Source organism: Corvus hawaiiensis, chromosome 3 (assembly GCF_020740725.1).
Source record: "Corvus hawaiiensis isolate bCorHaw1 chromosome 3, bCorHaw1.pri.cur, whole genome shotgun sequence".
In the NCBI taxonomy this organism is placed as follows: Eukaryota; Metazoa; Chordata; class Aves; order Passeriformes; family Corvidae; genus Corvus; species Corvus hawaiiensis.
In genome coordinates, this window is record NC_063215.1 from 65,513,745 (window position 1) to 65,537,278 (window position 23,534).

The following is a 23,534-nucleotide window of genomic DNA, read 5'->3' on the forward strand; positions in this document are numbered from 1 at the left end:
CTGGCAAGCAGGGTCTCATGGAGCAGAGCAGCTACAGGTTGCAGAGGGGAGACAGCCCTTTCCTTGCCAGTGCAGAAGGCAGGAGAACCTCTGCAGCCTCTTTGCCTTCTGTCAAAATTCTGGCCTGCAGGACAAATCAGTCTGTATGGCTTTTAGGGGATATTAGGGCTTCTGTAGAAACTAAGCTTTCATTTAGGTGGAAGAGGAAATAAGGCTTGCCATTTACATTGCTTGTGGTGAAAAAGAAACCCTCAAAACTTCTTCAAGTGGTTTTAACCAATACAGTATTGCCTTCAGAGTCTGCATTTTTTAAAGCCCTTGAGCATTTAAGAGAGAGACTCTAAACATGAACCATCAGTCTTTCACCTAAACCATCCTGTGGGACACAGAAAGAGCACACGAAACTCCCAAAAGCAGCATTGGCACTGGAGGGAGTGAGGAGAGCAGGGAGCATCAGCAGGTGAGGGCTGAATGTTGGACCTGTGGAAAATCACCTAGGCAAAGAAGGGAAAAGGGATGTCAGAGAAGGATAGGAAGAAAAACCAAAGTTTCAATAATGTTGACTTAATGATGAACTTGTCTTTCCATTTGGTAAGGCTGGACACATTTAATATTATATAGAGCAAATGATAAATATAGGTGGAAATTTTTTTCCTCCCCTGGCTTCAACAGATTTATGCTGCTGATGATTATGTTTAACTCAGAAATAGGCAGTTTTTGTGACATTCCCTGTGACCTCCATGGAAATCCCACTGTGCAACACAGAGAGTGTAGGGTTATTGATATGCAATCCAGCTCATAGCTGAACACGCCTGTGAAATAAACTCAGTTTTATTACTGCAGATTCTCAAGGAGTCATCCAGCTTTAATGTGAGGAAGGTACATTTCTCCTCTCTCTCATATATTAGAGAATGATTTCTTTCTTTTCCCCAAAACAGGGACATGAAATGCCTAAAACATTGCAAAAGCTGAAACTTCAGACACTGTGCAGGCTTCACAGAAAGCATTTTCAGTCCACTCTCTCCTGAGCTGGCCAGATGTAACCATCCCAGCATGAGGAGTCCAAGTGCCAGTGAGTTGGTTGTCCTCAGCATGTAAATGGCCTGCATGGCAGTTTCAATACATGCCTCTAAATTTCTCTGTCTGGGTCTCCCTTTACATTTCTTAAGATGCTTATTTCAATTCACAGCCCAAAATCCAGCAGATCCCTTTTAATCTTCTGAAGCTACACCTACATACTCCCCACAAACTTAGGAATAATGATTTTATCTGCGCCTTTCTATTTCCTGACTGCACCAGAGACCGTTATATTTACTTGCATTTTTAGGAATAACTCAGAATATGTAGCTTTGTACTACTTGTAGCTGATTTTTATAATGAAGACAAGGACCCCAACTAATTTCTTGTTATCAGTACACTCTGATGTCTGAAGGACATGACCAAGTTCCCAGTGCCCAGTGAATCCCAGCATGTCATTTGAGCTGTGATGAGGGGTCCTGTGCGTGCTGTCAGGCTGTTGCAAAAACGAGCTGACATGTAATAGCTAGTGAAAGAGAGCAAAGCTGAACACATCTTGCCTTGTGTTTGCCAAGGGGTAAGAATATGCCAAAGTAAGTTTCTGCAGCTCAGTTGTTACTTAGTTCCTTGATAGCTCAGTTGTGCATTTTGATCTCAGAGCTGATGTTATTAAAAAAGAAAAATTAACAGAGACTGGAACAGGAGAATTCTTCAGTCAAATCAGGAGGAGCACAAAGTGCCCATACAAACAGTCTTATCTTCACTGTTATTCTGATCTCTCACACTGCCCCGTCACAAACATCCCTAGAGTTTTATCTTCTCTCAAAACACAGCCAGCCAGTTTCCAACCCGCTCCAAAAGATTTTCTACCGGAGCCCCTGACCTTGCAAGCTCACTCCTTTTCGGTATCCCTAAATCTGTGACTTCCTTAGGAACACTACCAAGCCACCACCAGTGTGTGAAAGAATTGGAAGAACTGATTTTCCCTTAAGACACAATGTCTGTGCACCCTCAGATCATAGGAGCTGCCTCTTCCAAGTATAGAAGTAAGACTAATGAGAAACCACCCCAAATATGAACTTTTTGCCCCATTGTCTCCACAAATATAGGAAGACCTTTAGTCCTCTCCCATAAAAGTCTGAGATGCTGCTAACATACAGACTATTTCTGAGCTGGTACTTCTTGATACTGAGCTGCCCAGTACTGCTTTCTCTGACATCCCTTGTAAATCAGGCACAAAGCATTTCTGGTTCCTCTGTTGCCATGGATTGGTTTGAACGCTTACTCCAAATCATTGTAGTATACATTTGTTTTGCCACCTTTTGTTTTTCGCTGGAGACCAAGTCCCATTTCTCTTCTCATAGCCCTGGCTCCACTTCCAGTACCAGGCTTTCTTTCCTCCATTGTTTGCATATCTGTGCATTAAACTGACCTACATCTCCTTCTAGGGAGTGGGTAGCAGATGGTGCTTAGGTGATATGGCATCTCAAGATGGTGCTTGAATGGCTTGTGGGTCACAGACGTGGGAAATGCTGGTTGCTGCATAAGCAGCGTGCAGCTGAGCTCCCTGGGGAGTCTCTGCTTGTTTGTATCAACAACTTTGGGCCAATATGAGCCAGCATGGTCACATGCAGAAAGTAGGTCAGGCAGGTTATCTTGGCAGCAATATTTGTTTGGGAGCTGCTGGGATCGGGGGGGCAGCTACACCAGTCACCTCCTTCAGCATTTCTGCCTTAATGGAGAAGTTGGTCAATGCAGTGGAGGAGCCCCATGGCGGCTGGCTCTGGAGCACTCGTCCTGTGAGGGGTGGTTGGGTGTTCAGCCTGGGAAAGCTTTGGAGGAGATTATCAAGAAGATAGAGACAGGCTCTTTATAGGAGTGTAAAGTGGGAAGACAAGAGGCAATAGGCACAAGCTGGAACAAGGGAGGTTAAGGCTAGGTAGAAAGAGAAACTTTTTCAGTGCCCTGACAGGTCAGATAACAGGCCTCCCGGGGGGGCCATGCAGTCTCCATCCATGGAGGTTTTAAAGACTAATTTAAAGCCCTGAGAGACCTCATCTGAGATCACAGCTGAGCTTCCTTCAAACAAGAGCTTGAGCTAAAGACATCCTGTGGTCTCTTCCAGCCAGTGAGCCTATGATTAAGAATCAGCCTGTTTTTAACAAATCCTGCCCAAATCCCAGGCTACAAAGGGCAGTCACAGCTGGGAGTTCACATTTTGGAAATCCGTCCCTGTCTTTGTGGTAGACACAGAAAAATTCGACCCACTTCGACCAATCCATAGTCAATACAGACAAATTTCACACAGCACAACGCGTCAAGTCATTAAGGGATTAAGGCTTAAATTTGAAGGGTAGCAGCTGTGTAAGTTCCCTTCCTTTATTTTGTCTTTCTGAGGGCCCGAGTCTCTAATGTCTCGTGCTATCTGTGTCAGAGCAGGGAATAGCCAACATAGCTGGCTTACACTGCCAGCCAGCAGGCAGCTCCCCCATGCGCCTATCAGAGACTGTCCCCTGCACAGTGTGCACTCAGCCCCTGCACTGTTTGCTCCTCCTGTGTCATTCTTCCTTCCCTCCTCACTTGGTCTTCCTGTCCCTCTCCCCTCAGTGGCAGGATTATAGAACCAGTGTCCTGTTGCTGGCGTGCCCTTGCCTGAGCTTTCTGCCTGACTTTTTTCTCTGCTCAGCTCTTCTCTTTGCTCCGGTAAGTCTGATGAACAGCTTCCTTGCTGTCACTGCTTGGTGGCATGGCACAAGGGCTTTAATGTAAGTACTTCCCTTTGGGACTGTCAACCCGCATTTTCTATGAATAGCCCTAGGAAAAGTCTGGGCACCATGACATCTGAGGAAAACAGGGAGGTATCCAAGGTTGTTGGTGAAAGTAAGAAATGCTTCTCTTAAGAGTGATCAGAGAAATTTAAGATTACTTTCGTAGAGCTTGTGTTGAAGTGAGACTGGGGGCCATGGGTGGTCTGCTACAACAGTCAGTGATCAAGATTCAGGACATGATTCAGTAACGTGAGAGGTGAAGTAGGAGGCTTCAGAAAGCCTCCAAGTCTGGTTCTGAGCCTGTATGGAAGGAAACCTGCCATGAAACCTCCAAACTTTTGTTCAGTTTTGTGCTAGAAAATTGTGCATAAATCATAAAGCTATTCAAATGCGTGCTGATACAGCTGGTTTTATCATCACTTTCTGAAGTAACACATAGGGCAGTGTCTAGACTGTAAGAAGGTACTTGTATTTTTCTGGAGGATGATTGGAGCTACAGTAGCAGAGGCAATTCGAGAGTTTAATGTTTGCTGCTTCGAGGTGTCACTGCAGACCAATCTGGTGTTGTATGAGGATAAAAATTCAGATTTTATCAGCATATGTTGGCTGGTGCAAATATATGTAAAGCTTTGTTTTAGAGAAATGTGTGTGTATGTGAACTTAGAACATAAAGTGCTAAATACCATCACCCATTTTAGAAGAGCTTAAAATAGCTCCTGGCTGCAGAGCAGGTGCCATGTGTCCTTCTGCTGAATACATAGCAAAAGCTAAATATAGCCCAGTCTGTAAACCCTCTAGAAGTTCAAGCTGCAAGAAGGAAATCAGAAAGCAAATCCCATGAGAAGGAAGGGGAAGCACACTGTTTATAAAAGATAAACAAAACTCTGTAACAGTCTCCAAGGCAGCCTGCAAGAGAAGCTAAGAAGATGCTTAACTTGTGTTTTGGTCATGCCAGGAGGGTGCCTGGGCAGCGGTGTTGGCTTCAGCAGTGCAAGAGGTGGGCTGGTACACCCCAGCGCAAGAACAGTTCTCCTAGCAGCAGTGGAATGGCTACTGCAGCTCTGCTAAATCAGTCCCTGGCCTTTGCCTACTGACCTTTTACTTTGGAAATGATGGCTGTTTTCAAGGCACAGTGAAGGCAAATTGTGCCATAAATGTGAAATATTAAGGGATATAGTTACAGACAAACAAACTTAGCATGTAACCAGACTGATCTGAGGCGTACGCCTTTTGCTGTTGCCTCTGGGTGCAGCGGTGGCTATGCTGTGTGCTCAGCTATGCTGAAATCTCAGTTTCTGTCCTGGGTTATCCCAAGTTCTTAACAGAGGAAGAAGGAGAATGGCAAAGAGTCTTTCTCACAGCGGGGAGGCAGCAGCACCCTTGGGGGTGTTTCCTGCTGAGGGAGAGGAGGACCACAGCAACTATTTGTATGCAGCAACTACAAGTGCCAAGTTTCCAGCCAAAACACCAGGGCCAAGAAGGGTGCTGATCTCACAGCTGTGGAACAGTTCCAGGATTTGGGAATGCAGGAGGAAAAGAGTAAACAAGATGCAACGCTCAGACTCAATCAGACTGGTCAGTCTTCCCCCTCGCCATGAAACAGGATAAGGCTGTGTTGGAAATTCAGGTGCCTGGAGGCAGCAGTAGTGGTAGTAGGAGTTGCACAACTCAAGAGGTGGGTAGTCTAAAATTGGGCAAGTCTGAAAAACCAAGGAATTCCTCTTCTGGACTCAGTCACATAATTTTTAGGCATTACTGTGTTTAAGACAGCATATAATGTAAACACTTTGGGTCTTGATGAGATTGACACCAAAAGTCTTTTATGGCCTGATAAGGGAGAATTCCTTATGTGCATCAAGATGAAGCAGGCTAGAGCACAAGGGAGAACTGGGGCCAGCTGCAGTAAAATCTCCCAGCATCAAAGGCTGTAAGCAGGCAACTCTCAGATGCTATGTCTCCCTCAGCATAAACTGCAACGCTGTGGAAGCTGTTGTGCAAAACAAGGTAGAGAAATCTTCACAAGGATTGTGTTTGTGCTGGAAAGCGGTTATCAGACCTCTGGTTTAGCCTGAAGAACAAAATAAAACATTAGTAGATTTATTTGTGTGTGTAAATAAAACCTCCAGTATGACCCAGCAGATGGGCACCTTTAGGTTAGAAGTTCATTGCTGTGTATTTCTAGGTTTCCTGCCTCCTTACCCTTCTGGGCTGGTGAATGGAAACTCAGCAGATGTGAATTGCCATGGTTTCAGACTGATTATAACTAATCCCTTTCTAGCCAGGAATGTATGTTAGGGAAGATTTCCTGCAAGGCCAGCTTGTAAACATCTTGTGTTAGAACCTTGATTCTAAACGTCCAGTTTCTCTTTCATTCATCCATGTTTTTCCCTTGTTACTGAGACACACCATGCACACATCAATTGCCACTGTTGATTCAAAGCCTACTGTATTTGCAGACATGCTTTGTGATTCATGTAAGGGGAAACCTTTAGCCAGACAGTACTACCGCATGAGTGATGAAGTTGGGAGTTGGGAGGCAGCCAAGGGAGAGAGTTGGGGTGCAGAGAGAACATCGACTTGAGCCTACTTACAAGGAAGGGGAGATAGTCAGAAAAGAAATTAAAATTTGGAAATGGAGCATTTTGCAATCCTGTTCTCCCTCTGTGATGAACATATTACAAAAACAGCTATTTTAAATTGGAAATATACTTTATGAGAGTTTTATTCTGCCTAAACAAGAGCTGGTAGTCCTGGGTTTTCTAGCTGATTGATTGCCAACTGCCAATTAGCTCAAATTAATGATTGCAATAGTAAACACTAGCCTGAACATGTCAGAGATAAACACATATTCTACAGAGCATCTAGCTTAGCCTTTACAATACTCTTACTGACCTTGAATTAGTTGGCAGTCAATTAACTCTAGTTTAAAAAGAGCACAAACAGGAGGGTAACATTCGTGCTATCTGGAATTATTTACCTAAATTGCACATAAAGGGTCTAATTTTTCAAAGTAAATTAAACTCAATATGACATCAGATAGATATAATTTTACAATCATTTTGCAGTGATATAATGACTATGCCACAAGGAGTAAGGAAAGAACGGGATGCAATTGTGCAACAGGTCTGTGAGACCAGGTCCAAATGCATTCCTGAGCCATTTCTGCTGGCAAGCTGTATCTCTGGGAGGATTGCAGGGGCATGGATTTATAGCGAGCACTTCCTGAGCCCCACTCAAGCACTTCCTGAGCCCCACTCAAAGCTTTCAATTATTTGCTTGAGAGATGATAACTTGTTTGACTATCTTATCTGCAAGCCTGGTCATATAGCTAGAAAATCAAATCTTGAAAAATGTTGCCTTAGTGATGGCCATCACTGCACTTCCAAACATCACTTTGACTGCGGAGGGTTTAATAACACCAAGTCATTTATTACAGTAAATGACATCTCTCTTGTCATATAATGCCTTTGGCCATGTTAGTTTACAATTTTGAAAGCTGTAGAAATTTAGACACTATAGAAAATATGTGTTACAGCCTGTTTGAACAGAGAACAAAATGCTTCCCAGTTAGCTCCGTGTTTTCAAAGCAAGTTGTCTTTTAAAAAATAAGAAAGCAACCACTTCAGATGCTGGAAAGAACCAACCAAGCAAGCTTCTTCCCTTCTTCCTTCCACACTGGCACCATAGTAAATCATATCATTAAAGAGAGGAACAAAAATCAGTCTGGAAAAGAGAGAGAAAGGACTTGTGGCTGGAAAGAGTACAGAATCTGCGGTCAAGCAGCAGTGGGGGCTAGTTGCAAAGCAAGGCCCAGCTGTGCACCCCACACCCCTGCACTACTTCCTGAGGGCAACACAGAGGTGCCAGCATCCTCTCCCTCTGAGAGGGAAGGGGCTTTCACTACTCTGAGTTTTCCTGGTGCCCAGGATGCTCTTGCTGACACCCTCATTGCCAGGTCCTGGGTAAGCCAGAGCAGGAACATAGGTACACTGGGGGCTCTGTATTTGCCTGGCTAAGTGCAGCTGCTCAAAAATGCAAGAAAACGAAAGCTTCCCTTTGCAAACTGGGAATAAATTAGCTGAAATTTGCCCCATAAAACACCACAGACTATCAAATTATGTTGTGTGGTTGATTTTATTTCACTGTGATTTATTCTGTATTTTTTACTTTGTCAAAGAAGCTGTCAGCCACATGCAGCAAGTACAACAGAAAGATGGTTTAGAGCTGTTTATCTTATTCTTTGCTGTTATTGTGATGGTACCAAACCACGTCTCTTGTAGATCAAGCACCATGCTGGGCTTTCCAAGGACACAGAGCAATTTTTGGTGCACCAATTTCATTTAAATTATTTTTCATGATTGTTGGAACCCTGGGTTTAGAGAATTTAGGTTTCTGGGATAATAATATATATATTTGTGACAATATGGAGGATTTGGAGTGTGGATCTTCTTCTTCTTCTTCCTTTCTCCTTTCTCCTTCTTCTTCACAAATCTAGGGGTTCTGTTATTGGATAAAAAAACCCGCAGTGCAGATCATGAAAGGTTAGTTATTGGATTATAAGTAAAAACATACTACTTGGTATTTCATAATTGGTTGATTTAGGCTTTAAAAGGCCTTGAAAGTTAGAACTCGGGGCCATTTTCCACCCTGCCAACTAAGAGGCACATCCAATGCAGCTGTATTATAGATAGGATATAATAAACAACTAAGTCCGAAAAAGAATTCTCGGTCTCCTGCGTTTTAATTCAAACTCTGAGGAAAAGAACATGAGATTCAGAGGGAAAACGAAAAAACAGAAAATTAACATGTGATTATTGACTTAAGATGTGCCAACAGGAGAGAAACTGGAAATGAAACATGCAGCTCTGAAGTGAAGCATCGGTAGCCAGCATTGCAGGTAAACAGATCAAGAAAAGTAAACATGTGGCAAATAGTGTATGAGGGAACGAAAATGGTATAAGTGACTGGGGTGTCATTTCATGTGTCATTGCTGGCAGTAGGAATAGGAGGTTTTCATTTTTAAATGTTAGATTTGGGTTTTCTCTTGGAAAGTATGTAATTTGCTTTTCTCTTTGCAGGCAAATCACCTTGGTTATTTATCTATGTGTGATATATTTGTCAAGGCAGAGTCAATGGATAAGCTGCCATCCCAAATTTCACACAAAATCATTCACATGCTGGCCAAGTTTTAGGAACAGCTTGATGACTAATTCTGTATACCTGTAAATTAACCCTCCATTTGTTTTTTTGTCAGGTACTGCACCAAGCATGGAGAATGAACAGTCTTCCACCTCACCCGGGCAGGACATCCAAGGGCAGAGTGGGGACAAACCTGCCCCTGGCCTGCCATCCCCTGCTCCAGCCCCCATGGAGCAGACAAGCACGTGGCCCGAAGCAGCCATGTGTGACATCTCAGAGGAGCTGAGCCGGCAGCTGGAGGACATCATTAAAACCTACGGGTCTGCCACAAGCCTGATGGAGAAAGAAAGCACTGCTACAGGAACCGACAGGCCTGAGAAGGGAGAGCCAGGCAGCTTGGAGGATGCAGAGTATGAAGATGGAAATGAGGAGAGTGAGAAAGAGAAGCCGGCTCCTGGGGATGCTTCCAAAGCGAAGGAGCTCAGTGGCAACAAGGAGCAAAAGCTGGAGAAAAAAATCCTGAAGGGACTAGGCAAGTATTTACATAGTCACACACCCCTTCTGCAAACTCAAGTAAGAACTCCCTGGTCCTTGCTTTTCACCATGTTAAGTTTCTGGTGTGGATGATAGGGATCTACAGCTATGCTGAAAATTACAGTGACCCTTACAACTTTTCTGTAACTGATCATTATTTTTGGCATTACCCAATATGAAGGCTATATCAGATATCAGTCCTTTAAAAATAAAAGTTTAGGATTCTATCACACAACACTGATGTACTACTGGGCCACCCAAACTGGTCAGCCAAAGCTGTCAGTCCGATGACACATTGCACAAAATCTCTTTTAGATGAAGGAAAACCCAGCCTCTCATTTGTATCTCAGTGAATGTTTTCTTGTCCTGTCTCCTCAGGTATGACTACTCACAGGTCACAACAGTAATAATGGTGCTACTATGTGGCATGGCAACCTGCAGAATAAAGTCACTGTCATGCCCAGGTTATTTTTCATTTAGCAAACCCCTGGACTCATCATATAATATATATGAAATAAGCCAATACATTTATTCTCTAATACCTCAGCCCTGGCAGGGCTGTTAGTTGAGCTAGAAAGAAGTCTCAGCAAGTTTTTGTATACATGTACTTTCTGCTGGGCAGCCACTAGAGAGCAATGTAGTTACATCTCAATCTAACATACATGTAAATTATTTCCCTTCCTACATTTAACTCCGGCCAATCTTCAAGTCTCTCCTTTGCATGAGAACCCGAACCGAAATGCAGACTAAGCCTGTGAAGAAATCACCACAGGACATTCTTACAAACAAGGAACTAAGCATAGGACAGAGCATGGATGTTTTTCTCAAAAATTCTTTGAATGTCCAGAAGAAAGTTCCTCAGTTTCTATTGCCTTGGCTTTGGTGCAGTTACTGGTACCTCAGCAAGCTCAGTGAAAACCCTACCAAAACACAGTTCTCCATCTGCACTTGTGACGGTTCACACCAGCATATGATTTTAGTTCACTTCAACTTATTTGTGCTCATGCTGTAGAGAGAACTTAGTGTGAAATAAAGGATTTTCTCCATAGACAGTACTCCTGGACTGCACTAGACTTGAAGAAGAAAAAGTCCAGCCCAAAGCAGAAGGCAAATTCTGTCTCACAGCCTTGGGAAAGAGGAGCATTTGGAAAAGCATGTCCAAGCCCCTGGGACCACCAGCAACTATACCTCCAGGGACATCAGGGACGCTTTGTACTTGATGAACAATCAATGCTCAAGATTCCGCTTGTACCTGGGGCCGAAATGAAAACCAAGAGGTATCAGAGAAGAAGTAATACCTAATTGGCTGTGCAGTGATTTAGCTCTGCACACCCAGGGAGTTATTAGGCTGTCTCTGGTATACAAGCTCTCTTCACTACATCAGGGAACTGATTTACACCAGTATCACATAGCCCAGACCTGGCTGGCAGTTTCTACCACTCTCTGATTGTTTACTTCCATACCATAGTCTCCATATCTGACTTAATATTCCTGATGTCTTGTGTGGGTTGATCAGCAAAGGAGCTGAGTACACCAGATTTGATCCACTTTCACTTGCAGAGATCTGTTCCTGAGCCTTTGGGGTCCAGGCCTTTTCTGTCCTATTTCAGTCAAATGTGCCATGTGTCTGACCTAATCATATTGCAAAAACATTGAATGACAATGAGATTACACAGGACAAAAGCATTCCAAAGACAATGATTTTGCTAGAAGAAAGCACATTACTGAGGTCTGAAATGGAGGAAAGTTCTAGCATGTTTGTTCTTATGGGGCAAAGACAAACCCAGAAATTTATAGCAAAAATTATTCCTTTCTTTCCAAAGTGCCTCATTTCACCCTGTGTTTTTACAGACGCATGCATCAAACAACCAAATTTCATAATAGTACATCAGCTACAAACCACCTCTAGCATCAAATCTGTTTCTTTTTTCTAAGGAAAAGAAGCCACCCTACTGATGCAAAGTTTGAATAAGCTGAATACTCCAGAAGAGAAGCTGGACCTGTTGTTTAAGAAGTATGCAGAGCTGGTTAGTACTGCATTGGCTCTTTTCTGTACGAATTGTCTATACAAGAAGGTATTAAAAATACATGACACGCAGCGTGGTCAAACCTCATGTAGCAGTAGCGTCTGTCCTGATAAGTGAATCCCAGAACAATTGTCATGGTCAGATAATTGTGGGTGAAAAAGAGAAAAAAAGTTAAAAGTGAGGAAAACAAGACTTAGGTCAAAAAGTTGATAAGGCAGAATATTTGTACTTTAAGGCAAATCTACCAAACTGACCCACACTGGAGACTGGTGTCTAGACTCCTGCCTTCACCTCCTGCAAGGAGTTTTGCATGCCTCTGTTGTGGGTATTGCTTTAAATTATGTATTGGTGATTTCATCAAAATGAAAATACTACAGGACTTAGTATAAAGCTTCCTATATTAGGAAGCAGATAATAGACAACTGAGACTACTTGTAAGAGAAGCCACAACACAATGAAATAAAGAGTCAAAGCCTCTGCCACCATAATGTCACCCCTGTAACAATGCCACCTACTTGACTGTTCTTCCCGCACTTAAGATGGGTTATTTTCAGACGAAGGGATTTTTTTCTGTGTAGTCAAAGGACTATATGACCATAAGCTGTGGAAATCTTACAAATGAAAAGGCTTCAGCATTTTACACTTTGTGGAGTGCTGAAAAATGTGTGAAGCAGAACATGAACTCTGTAATTGGTTTTATGCACAGATGTGTCCATGTCTCATCATAATGTGAAGCAAAGTTTAGCTGTCACTTTTTTCATGTAAAATCCTCTGATTTCATAAATTTGGCTCAGGCTGTTCATAGTTTATCTCATGCTTAAAGGGACTTCATGCTCATGGATTAACTGAAATAGGTCTTCTTCCTCTATAGAGTACTCTCCACTGCATTCAAATGGCATTGGAGTACTGTATAAAACAGAGGCCATATTGCCAGTAGCCCATGCAGGAGAAAGGTGCTAAAACAAAAATACTGAACACTTGTTTCTGACATACTGTGCAATGTCACTAAAATAAATCATTCAGTAAAAACAACTAAAACCTTGTTGAAGACAGCCTTACCCTGCTCACTCAGAGCAGCTGAGGGACACAGTGTGATTTATGGCTTGTCAGCAGTTGGCTGTAGCTGTGGCTGCTCTCCCTGCTCCCCCTTGTCCATCCCCATCACACTTCAGATCACGTCTTGTTTTTGCTGAGTTGTTTTCCAGCCAGATCAGCTCCCTGGTCTGGTGAGCTGTGTGGTGACATAAACACTTGTTGCAGTTCAGCCCAAGGGAAGGTGTAGCTGTGTGACAGATGTGCTAGCAGTGGCTTCCCCTGCTTTAGGTAGTGCTGGGGCTGACTGTGGCTGCAGAGGTTCCTAGTCCTCGGGTCCCAATGCAGCACCAACCCTTCCCCACAGCCACCCAGCAATGTGTTATTTCCCTGCCAGCCCATGCCCTGGCCCAGTCCGTACGACTGTGTGCACACAGCAGGCTGGAGCAGGGGCTGGTGAAGGTAGAAGCCATGCCAGCGGGGATGGGGAAGCAAGACAGCGCAGCCATTTGGGCACAAGCTCTGCCATGCTATTCGCCAACAGAGAACACTTCATTCATTAAATCCAGTGTATTGGGTTAGTAAAGCGGACTGTGGTTTACTACAGCTTTTGCCTACAAACAGCTGTTGCAGAATTGTTTGTAACTGGCTTATTCTTAGAGGTCTTGAGAGTCTCAGAAGTGCTGGGTGGGTGCAAGAACATTATGCTAATAAATATGAGCTCTGTCACTGTCTGCAGTGGAATCAAGATAAAACCTTTTTTTCCTAAATTGACTATTTATTTCTCTAGATCAGCTTTCAAAAATCATAATTCCTTCTATTTGCAGTTAATTTTAGCTTCTATTTCATTAATTATTCTTAAAAAATTATCACTGGGGACCCTTTTGGCATTCCTATTTACCAGTGAATTGCCTTTTTCAGTGCAAAAGTAACACCATGTCTTAGATATTCCTAAGAACTTTGAAATATAAGTTTCCAGTGCACGTAATACTAATGGGGAAACAAAAAGCAAAAAATGCTTGGAAAACTTCTCATATCATGGTTAAGACCGACTTTCTTCTGAGCCCCCTACCTCAAGCACAGTTTGAGTGAATCATGTGAAATTTGGATAAATCATTATCCACTGAGCACAGGCTGTGCATGCAAAATGTGAAGCAAAAAGAACACTTCTTATGTTTTTCAATGGAAAGGGGAAATGGACAAAAACAAGCTTATGAAGGAAAAAAATCTCAGCCTCAATTACAGAAATGTAATTTTTTTCCTATAATACTAGAAAAATTATTTCAGCTAGTGCAGCTTGATTAGATGCAAAAGCCCTTATTGTGATCTACAGGAGTAAAAATAGACAATGCACATGTTAAAAGTTGGACATAAACTGTAAATATACTCCAAGCTGGTGAGAGCATTGTTTTGTGGTACACTTAGCTGTGATTTGATTACTAATATGCAGAGCTCTCTACTGTAATCATAAATTTCTGAACATCTGCAGAAAACAGACGAAAGTGTAAAGTATGATGCTGTTGACTGTCTTGTTAGAGCCCCACTTCATTCCCCAGTGCTCACAGACTTTCCCAGTCATACTGGGGTTAATAATTAGTACAAGTGGTACCATATTATTAGATAATGTAGTCTTAACAGCAGCTGTTATTAAGGTTTGCATGTTTAAGCTCATGTGCTACTGTTTTTCAATCAGAAAATATCTGGACTTCAGAAATGCCTTGCAATGTATGCACACCTGTGATACAGTGAGGAGGATTATTGTGTGTTGGAACAGGAGATGAAATCATTAAAAGCTTCAGAGGTGAAAGGGTTCTTTGACCTTACCGTTAGGGTGTTAATTTACAGTACAGGAATTTTTTTCCAAACATCCAGTGATAAACATGTATCAAAAGAAATGACCAGACTGTGCAGGGATTACTATTAGCAATTTTGTTGCTGGTCCACTTTGCCCCCTCCAAATACACCTGTCTCCCTACCAGCCTTCTAGGGGAGGCAGGAGCCATGCACCTACAGAACAGCAGGCTCCCAGGGGAACATCAGGGACTGTCCGTATTTCCTCCAGGAATTACATGGACACAAAGAGCCCAAAAGAGGTTTGATTCACCATGACCCACCCCCACTGATGACAAGACCTCCAGAAACACAACTGATAGATGCTCCCACATGGTCCTGTGAGCCAGGGGAGCCTGACAAGCACATGTCATTTTGGGAAACTCTTCCCTGAAGAGAATTCTCCTTGATCAGCAACAAAGCCCCCACACAAACAGCATTCCTGGTCTCCAGAACCTCTTTTGTTGTTTTTTCCAGCAGGTTCCTGGGTATTTAGGAAACTTCTTCTTTTTCAGGAAACTGTAAAATAGAGTGAGCAACTACTGTATTACCTTATGATCTGGAGAAATCTCACCACATAAAGCACTACTGACTGCTCTAGTTCCAAATGTTGAAACAAAAATAAAAACCTCCCAGATGTCCTTCAAAGAAATTCAAACCAAAGAAGGAAGAGCTAAAATGGTGTGACAAGAGTGTTAAAAATTATATTCACCCACCCACAGTACAGCATACTTGGGACTGTTGCAGCAAGCAGGCTTGGGAGTGTCCAGGTTCCTCTCTCCTCTCCCATTAATGCTGGTAAATACAAATCATTTCCTAAGAGGTTAAGAGAGTGTGAAGACTTTCCCCAAACCAAAAGAGCTCATTTTCTTTTCTTTTCTATCCCTCTTTGTTTCATTTTAATCAATTTCCCCATTTTAATCCCCGTTTTGCCCAGCTGGAAGAACATCGTGCCGAGCAGAAAAAGCTGAAGTATCTACAGAAGAGGCAGGCCCAGATCACCAAGGAGAAGGACCAGTTGCAGAGTGAGCACAGCCGAGCCATCCTCGCCCGCAGCAAGCTCGAGAGCCTGTGCCGAGAGCTCCAGAGGCACAACAAGAACCTCAAGGTGAGTGGGAGCCTTATCACAGTACCCAGTGGTGGGGGGGAAGAAGATGTTGACACCTTCCCATTTCCCTCTAGTGCCAAATCAAAGAGAATTTTACATCTTCACAAGCAATATATAATTATATATACACTCTAATCTTGAAGTCCATTTACACCAAGACCCCTTTATTCCTCATTTGGAAATATCCCAGCACTTTTGGACACTGAGTTTGCCCACACTATCTCTATGCCCTCCTTGCATTATTAGAAGCTCAGTGCAGAGAAGAGCAGCAGTGCTAACAGACCAGGTCCCTCACAGTGCAGACGCAAATGCACATGCATGGACAGAATCACAGGAACACCAGCTTTGCTCCAGTGGACTCAGAGGAGGCTAGGGGGGGGTTTCATGTAATTTGAGCACTTGGACTTTTTCAAGTAATTTGTGAGGGTCAGTCAATCGGGAGGTTTGCCTCATGACACCAAACGTCAAGACAGAAAGAATGCCAACATTATTTGTGGAAGTTGTTTGGATTACAAGAATCAGTTCAAAGAGGAAATTTTCAGGAGTGTCAAAAGGCTGGGATCCACATGCCATGTCTGCCAATTGCTTGGTGCATCATGCCATTTAAATGTGAAATGTATAATATGATTATGCTCCTTGAAAAAAATGTATGTTCAAGAAGCATATTTCTGTTGTGATTGTCCTTTTTTTCTGAGTGCATGTTAGTGATGGAGTTGGTATTAGTATACAAAAGGCCTCTGTTTGATCCATTCAAACCCTTTCTTTATGGGGATATAGTTATGTATAGAATTACACATTTGAACTGTCAGCAGCAAGAATTCTACCTGATATAACTTCTAGAAATGGTAATTCATTTTCATTCATTTCCACTGGCTCAGGAGTGGGCCTTCAGGGTCTTGCTCGGTCTTTCATTGTCTGCTGGTAAGAATACAGCTGGGAGAGGGAATAGGCACACATACACTCAAACTGTGCACTAGCAGATGGATAAAAGCAGTTTAACAGATAGGGAAGCTAGAAGCAAGACTCACTGTGCTCAGTTATGGTCATGCAGAACTGGTAGTGAAAATTAAATTTGTGCTTGTCATTTGTATTAGACCTGAGCTATTTCTCTATATTGATCTACAGTGATTTACCAGGCCATCTGTGTGTAAAATCTTTCAAAAGAAATACAAGCCACTTTTAAAGTGAATTAAGAATACAGTGTATAGTGCTTTGCATAGCCTTAACTGATATTTCTAAACAAATCATATCAGTGCAACAAATCAGTGCAGACTGGGCTATAGAGAAAAAACTAGTTCTATTTGGAAAACATATTTGGAACAAATTTTGTTGAATTCCTCATGCAGTTTCCCAGCTACTGTATGCTTATGAATCTTACTACTAGAGAGAATGATTTTTTTCCTTTCTCTTTGTATATAAATACTTCATTACACATTTCATCTTTACAATTAGGAAAGTCTCTTTCCAATATCTTTTCACCTGTTGGACTGCTTTACTTTGTGACTAGGTTCTCTAAATAAATCTATAAATTTCAGACTCAGTTCTTATTTTTAATCTGTGTCTATTCCAGGTGAGCCAGGGAAGGTACCTGAGGTGATCTGGTATTAGGAAGAAGTGTTCAAATTTTCATCACGACTTTCTAAGAATTTGGAGACCTTTTAAAAAACCCAGAATACTGTCTTTCCTCTGGTTCCTGTGCTATCATTGTAGAAAAAAACCCAAAGTTAAATAAGACAGTAAGACTAAATACATTTGCAGAATGCATGAGGAATAAAGTAATAAACAAAGGCATTCATTATCTTTATCCAGTTTTGTCTCTCTAAGAATTTTAGCATAGTTCTTGGAATATTTGCCTTTATGCTTTAGCTCCTGGAAATCTGTGAATGTCCAGAAACTCATGTTCTATTTATTTGAGTGCAATTTTCTTTCACTTATGCCTGTACTGAGAGGGCCCAAAATCAGAAAATCCACCAAATGTTATTTTTAAAACCTGATGCTTAAATATTTTTATTTTGGTTTTGGCAGGACAGAGAAGCTGGTTCATAATTTTTTAGTTCTTGAGATTAGCACCTCTGATTATATTCCAAAACATGGAAAATAGAAACTAGGCAATTGTGTCATTCCAATAGCAAAGGAGAAACCTGGCCTGCCCAGATCAGAAACCCCCTCTGACTTACCATGTGGTACATTATATGCACATCACGTCATGTAAATGTCATCTTCACTCATCTGGTGTGTGGAATTCCCATTAACTGCAGATCCGTGCAGCCAAGTGGTGATGAATATGCAATGCAGAGCTGCATTGAAAATCCACAGGGCAGATCAAAGAAGAAAAATTTCTGGTTAGGACTGGATACCAGCCTCAAATTCTCACTTACATACAGTCCAGCTATTTTGATTATTTCCTTGCAGTTACACAGATGTTTAATTCTCCCTCCAAGAAAAACAGAATAAAGGTTTGTAAAATAGTGGAATGTGTTCCCACTGCAATAAAGAGCAGCTCTGCTAAGAGCAACAGCAACTCATTTCTCTGCATGGAGTTCGTGTTCTGCCAATTATCTGACAGTTTGGTAGCTATTTAGCATCTTGTAGTGAAATGAGCATCTCAGGTCCCTCGTCCTTCCTGCCACCAGGCATTAAGCAATGACTTTCATACAAATGTCACAAAAGTCAACAGCTTCAGTTATGGGCTCAGCTCCAAACTGGCTCAGACCGTGGTGTCTGGGAATGAAGAGCACAGTTCATTGAAAAAAAGCATTCCTCATATGGAAAAAAGGCTGATATGGCTTCAGCAGACCAATAGTCTTCTGGAACTGCCCCAGAGAGGCACAAGAACAATTCCAGTGTCAATCACATTCTTCTATTTGCAAATAATCTCACATTCCTGTGCTAAATCCCAAACTGCAAAATATCCTGTCTTAATTTTAACAAGGTTTTACTCAATACATTCTTACATTCTTGGCAGCAAAACATGAGAGCAAAAGCAATATTGCACTAGGACACAAGAATATATGTTTGAAAGGGTAAACATGGAGTGCAAATGTTCAGAAGGGGCAGAGAAAAGAGAACAGGAGTTTATGGCTGGTCTCTGCACAGTGCTGTAGCCAGCTCCCCTCACCCACACCTACCCTTAATCTGTGGCTGGGATCTCAAGGATTTAACTAATGAGGGTCCCTGAGGAGCTCCCCAGGACACATACCCACCCCCCTCCCCAGGCAAACATCCTTCTCAAGTATATTTTTCTCCAAAGCAGAAGAGATACAGAGAAATACTTCATCCTGCAAATAAATGCTTGCTGGGTCAGTGTCTTTAACCTTGAATCTTTGTATTGTCTCTGTGCTCTGTATTGTATAATTTTTCTACCTCAGAAGAGCAGGAAATAAGATCTTCTGAGTAACACATGTACAAAGGGTTGGGTTTTTTACATTTGAATGATTGGTAGTCTCAGGATGTCTTTTTTCACCTTGTACTAGAACTGTTTGCTGTGACATACGCACAATCCACCTTTCTTCGTTTTATATTCATATGGACTTTTTCCTCTAGAGAGCTTTAAATCACAGTAGTGACATGTTATAACACTACCTGGTCTACTGAAACAAAATATTTTTGAGGAAGGATGTTTTGTAGCCATAGAAATAGGACTTCAGACATGCAAGTTCAATTTCTCACTCTGACTTCTGGAAGTGAAGCACCTTCTAGCTGCTCAGGGCTTCACCTATGTAATGGAGAACTAAGAGGTATGAGGAGTTTTTTAAACTGTATATTAGAGATAAAATGGAGTTCTGACTTAACCAAAACTGCCTAGGAATTCAAGTTAAATTTGGAACAGTTTCAAACAAAAATAAAAAGGATGACATTGTTTGTGAACATACCCTTTCAAAAGAAATTTAAATGTTTCCTTTTGGTAATGCTAAAGGACTAGATTTAAAACATCTTCTGAGCAGTGTTTTTAACTTTACTTTGGAAGAGCATTCTCCTGCTAAAAAGATATAAACAAAAAATACCTACAAACCACTTAATTGCTGGTCAAGAAAAATGTTTCAAAATCATTCTCATCAGCTAAAAAAAAAAAAATTGGAGAGCTTCTCTTTCATCTTGCTGCAAATTTTCCATGTGTCCAATTTCCATGCCATGTACTGAACCAGGACTCAACCCTCAAGTCATTTGCCCAACTCCCCATGGAATTCTTCCTTCCTCTTAGGAGAGAGAGTCCTTCTGGGCTCACACTTTGTATTACTCTGTTTATGAGTATGCACACAGGTTCTTGTGTGAACTGCAGAGCACAGCAGGGCTCCATGGTGATTTCTGTGCACAAGGGTATTATTAATGGCTCCATTGTTTTTCTTCCATCATCCAAGGCGCTGTCATCTCTATAGCTCCCTGGACAGAAAAAGGACAAACATGCCCTACCTTGAAGAGCAGCTGTCCTAGATCAGGCTCGTGTTGTACATGCCAAGCAGAAACTGGGTCATCTGGTATTCACCTTGCTTTATGAGCAGGGCCTGAATCAACACCTGCTATGTCACATTCATGATACAAATTATACCTTATTAGAGTTGGCTAAGGCTTTATTCAAATATATTTATAGAAAATATCCATATGCAGTGTTATCAGAGATTTTTATGCAAATTACTATGCTAGTTAAAACCTTATTAGAGTATGCTATTTGCATGCTGTGGAGTGAGTTCTTAACATGGTCCTGGCATGATTTGTAACTACAGCAGATACGGTCCTAGCCACTCTATATCAGGATTACATTCCCCAGAAGGGCAGACTGTCCTGGAAGAAAATGAGGAAGGAATAAAAATAGCCTGTATTTCTGGATGCAAAGCAATAAATCCAGATTCTTTCTGCATTGTCTTTCATATAAACAAATCCAAAACAGAACTTCAATAACAGGGAAAAAAAATAAATCAGAATGTCTGCTTTGATTCTGTAGGAAACAGCCCACAGGCTTTCCTTGATTCCACTAGCTAGTAAATTAGTGCAAATGTTCATGTCAGTTAAAAAGTTAGGGAAGGAAAATTGAGAAATTGGAAGAATTTCTTCAGAAAGGGATGGATTTCTCTTAAAAATTTAAATCCCAAAGGCCATGAATTTGATATGAAGATTCCTTGTTAGAAGGAGGCATTTTAAAGGGTGATTTTTTAATTCGGTTAAAGAGAATTTTGATAAAAGAGCTTTTGACTGCTTCCACTAAATATCTTCTTCCAAAGCAAAAGCTGTGATGCAGTATCATGAAGCAAGACATGCATGCATGTCCTCTCTTTCAGGCTTGCTTTGATCTGAAGCTCTGCTCTACATCCATCTTTATAAATGCAAATTCTTATTTCCCTAATTTTTTCAAAGCCACTGTGTAATTTGCTCTGTAAATTTAGAATCATGCCTAATGTTGGAGCAGATGAAAGCAAGAAAATCTCCAAAGAGGAGTGCAAACACATATAATCCTTCAAAAGGAAGCCTTATGCTACTCTGAAACAGTATTTTTCTGGAACTGCTCATTATGTCTCTCACTTACTCTGTTCTCTCCCATTTAACAACAGGAGGAAACAATCCAGCGGGCACGGGAGGAAGATGAGAAGAGGAAAGAAATAACTAATCACTTCCAGGGCACACTGAGTGAAATCCAGGCTCAGATCGAGCAGCAAAGTGAGAGGAACATGAAGCTCTGCCAGGAGAACACGGAGCTGGCAGAGAAGCTGAAGAGCATCATTGACCAGTATGAGCTGCGGGAAGAGGTGAGCAATGCCCTGGCTGCTGGCTGGGACACGCAGCACACCCGGCTGTCCCAGGGAAGGCAGGAAGCACGACCAGCAGCCTGGCCATTAGTGGAGTGTCTCACAGAGGTAACAAGGGCAGTCCCCACCAAGCTTTGCCCTCTGAGCAGGACTATGCCTGCAGCAAGCCCTCCGGTCTCTGCGGCTACGGAACTGTGTAGGACAGCGCCCTGCCCGTGGCAGCCACGGCAGCCTTGCCGCTGTGGGGAGAGGGGCTGAGGCACCCAAGCAGCAAGACGTGCCATCTGCCAGCCCCATCACAGCTCCCCCAAATCCCTGGGGACCTCCCCTAGCATCCCCTTCGTCCTTCCCACTAAGCTCCCACTGAGCACATCCCAGCTCCCATTTCTTTGGACAGCCTGTTCTGCAGGTGACAACAAATATATTTTGTTCCCTCCAGAAGCAGGTTGCTGAGAAGGGCTCTGATGTAAACTATTTGACCCCTCCCCCAAAGCAGAAAATTAGGATGACAGATACAGGAGACCCTTTGAATTGAAATAGAATTTTTTTGCAGGCAAAATGCTCACTAAGATGTAGCAGATAATAGATAGATGGGAAATTATTCTTTCTGTAAACATTGGAATTGGCCAGAAAATTTTGACACCAAAAAAATCCTCCAGTAAAATCCCAAACTAATGTTTTTTGGTTTTTTTTTTTTAATGACAAACACTAACAAATATCACAATGGGTCTTTTTATAGTTTCTAAATACGTTTACTGTGAGACTCAGTGCAATTAGACAACATTATCATACTAAATAAAACATAAGTAATCTGTCTTTACAACCTGAAATTACTGATACAATACCTGCTTTTCCAAATCTGTTGAATCATGTATGAAGTCTTATACCAAATGAAGGAAATGTACACTCCTATCTTGTGGTATCTATGAGAAGAAAATGTGAACCGGAAGGACACACTCAGAATAATTGCTCCTATGAATTTTATCTGAGTGAATTAAGAGTGAAGAAGGCTATCAGCAACATTCATCTCCTGAAGGTCACCATGGAGGCAGATATTTTACAGGCTAGAGGAGGCCTCTGGTTTGCTTGGTCTGATCTCCAGATCCCCACTCATTTACTGTCACCCAGGCCTCCAAGCCCACACTGTGCAGGTGTGGCCAGACCAAAGGGGATGTCATGGGCTGTGCACATGCTCCCAAGTACTGCAGGTGCAATGTGTCTACACCATTGTCCACATTGTAGCTTAGATCCACCAGCCATTTAACAGCTCAGAAAAGGTGTGTCCCCAGCATATTTATTATCGATGAGCAATTATTTGATCTTCAGTCATATTAGATTATACTGATGACTTCATATGTAGACCCTAGAAGTGGCAAAAATGCTAAGGCTTTTTTTTTCCTACAATAAATCAAAATTGATAATGTACACCAGTTTCCCTTCCCATGCTAATTCTGGCATAGTTTGTTCTTATCAGAGCTGTAATTTTTTAGTAATTGCAATAGATTGGGTGTCTTCTTGTTTTGCAATGTTTTTGCCATATAAGTGTTCCAGTAAATAGCTGTACATGTACAAGCATGAAGGTCTATGTAAGATAATTATACCTGCACATTCAGCAGAATTCATTTTTTTACAGCACCTTGATAAAATATTTAAGCACAGAGAACTTCAACAGAAACTGGTGGATGCCAAGTTGGAACAGTCTCAGGAAATGATGAAGGAAGCCGAGGAGCGACATCAGAAAGAGAAGGAATATGTACCTATCCTTCTAATTTGTCTGTCTTTTATCTAACTTTAGGCCAAAACAAGCCTTGCATGCTATTTCACTAATATATTGGTTCTTCAGGTCCAATCTGGGCTACAGTAGCAGAGAAGTTTTTATAGCTACCATCAATGCTCAGTGCAAAGGAACAGCCTCTGGAAGGCTGCTTGCATTAGCATTAACAGTTTTAGAAGCACACTGCAGAGCAGTGGGTAAGAGCCCAGGCTGCTCCAGCTAGCTCACTGTTATTGTGCAGTTGGTGCATCGTGATGTTGGGTCAGGTGATGCCATTAGTTTTCAATTTTCTCTGGTATTTGATACTCCATCTCCCCACATGATAAATGCACACATCTAAACCATCAGAGAGGAGCCCAAGAATGTGGGATTGAAGTGAAATCCCCCAGATTCAAAGCCTCCCCAGGCATCCTGCCATGCGTCCAGTTTTGCCAGTGAGGAAGTCCACAGGAAGCACTTGATATGACAAAACCTCCCCTTCTCTGTTTACCTCCCTATATAGGTTTGCCAGTGACTCTTTTAGGTGGGCAGCAGCTTTGTCTGCTCTTCCTCCCTTTCCAGTGGAGG

At 42.1% G+C, this 23,534-nt stretch overlaps 1 protein-coding gene across 2 annotated transcripts in view; it reads left to right on the top strand.

The window, feature by feature from the left end:
• The first annotated feature begins 3,528 nt into the window (after window positions 1–3,528).
• Window positions 3,529–23,534, top strand: part of TXLNB (taxilin beta) — a 36,268-nt gene continuing 16,262 nt past the window's right edge. The window contains exons 1-6 of one of the 2 annotated variants that reach the window (XM_048299300.1): window positions 3,529–3,720; window positions 9,040–9,456; window positions 11,394–11,485; window positions 15,285–15,455; window positions 20,999–21,193; window positions 22,827–22,946. In XM_048299300.1, coding sequence (XP_048155257.1) covers window positions 9,054–9,456; window positions 11,394–11,485; window positions 15,285–15,455; window positions 20,999–21,193; window positions 22,827–22,946 — 981 coding nt within the window. In that variant the 5' untranslated portion in view covers window positions 3,529–3,720; window positions 9,040–9,053. Of the gene's footprint in view, window positions 3,721–9,039; window positions 9,457–10,536; window positions 10,736–11,393; window positions 11,486–15,284; window positions 15,456–20,998; window positions 21,194–22,826; window positions 22,947–23,534 lie in introns of those variants that run through there. The other variant, XM_048299301.1, reaches the window with a different exon arrangement.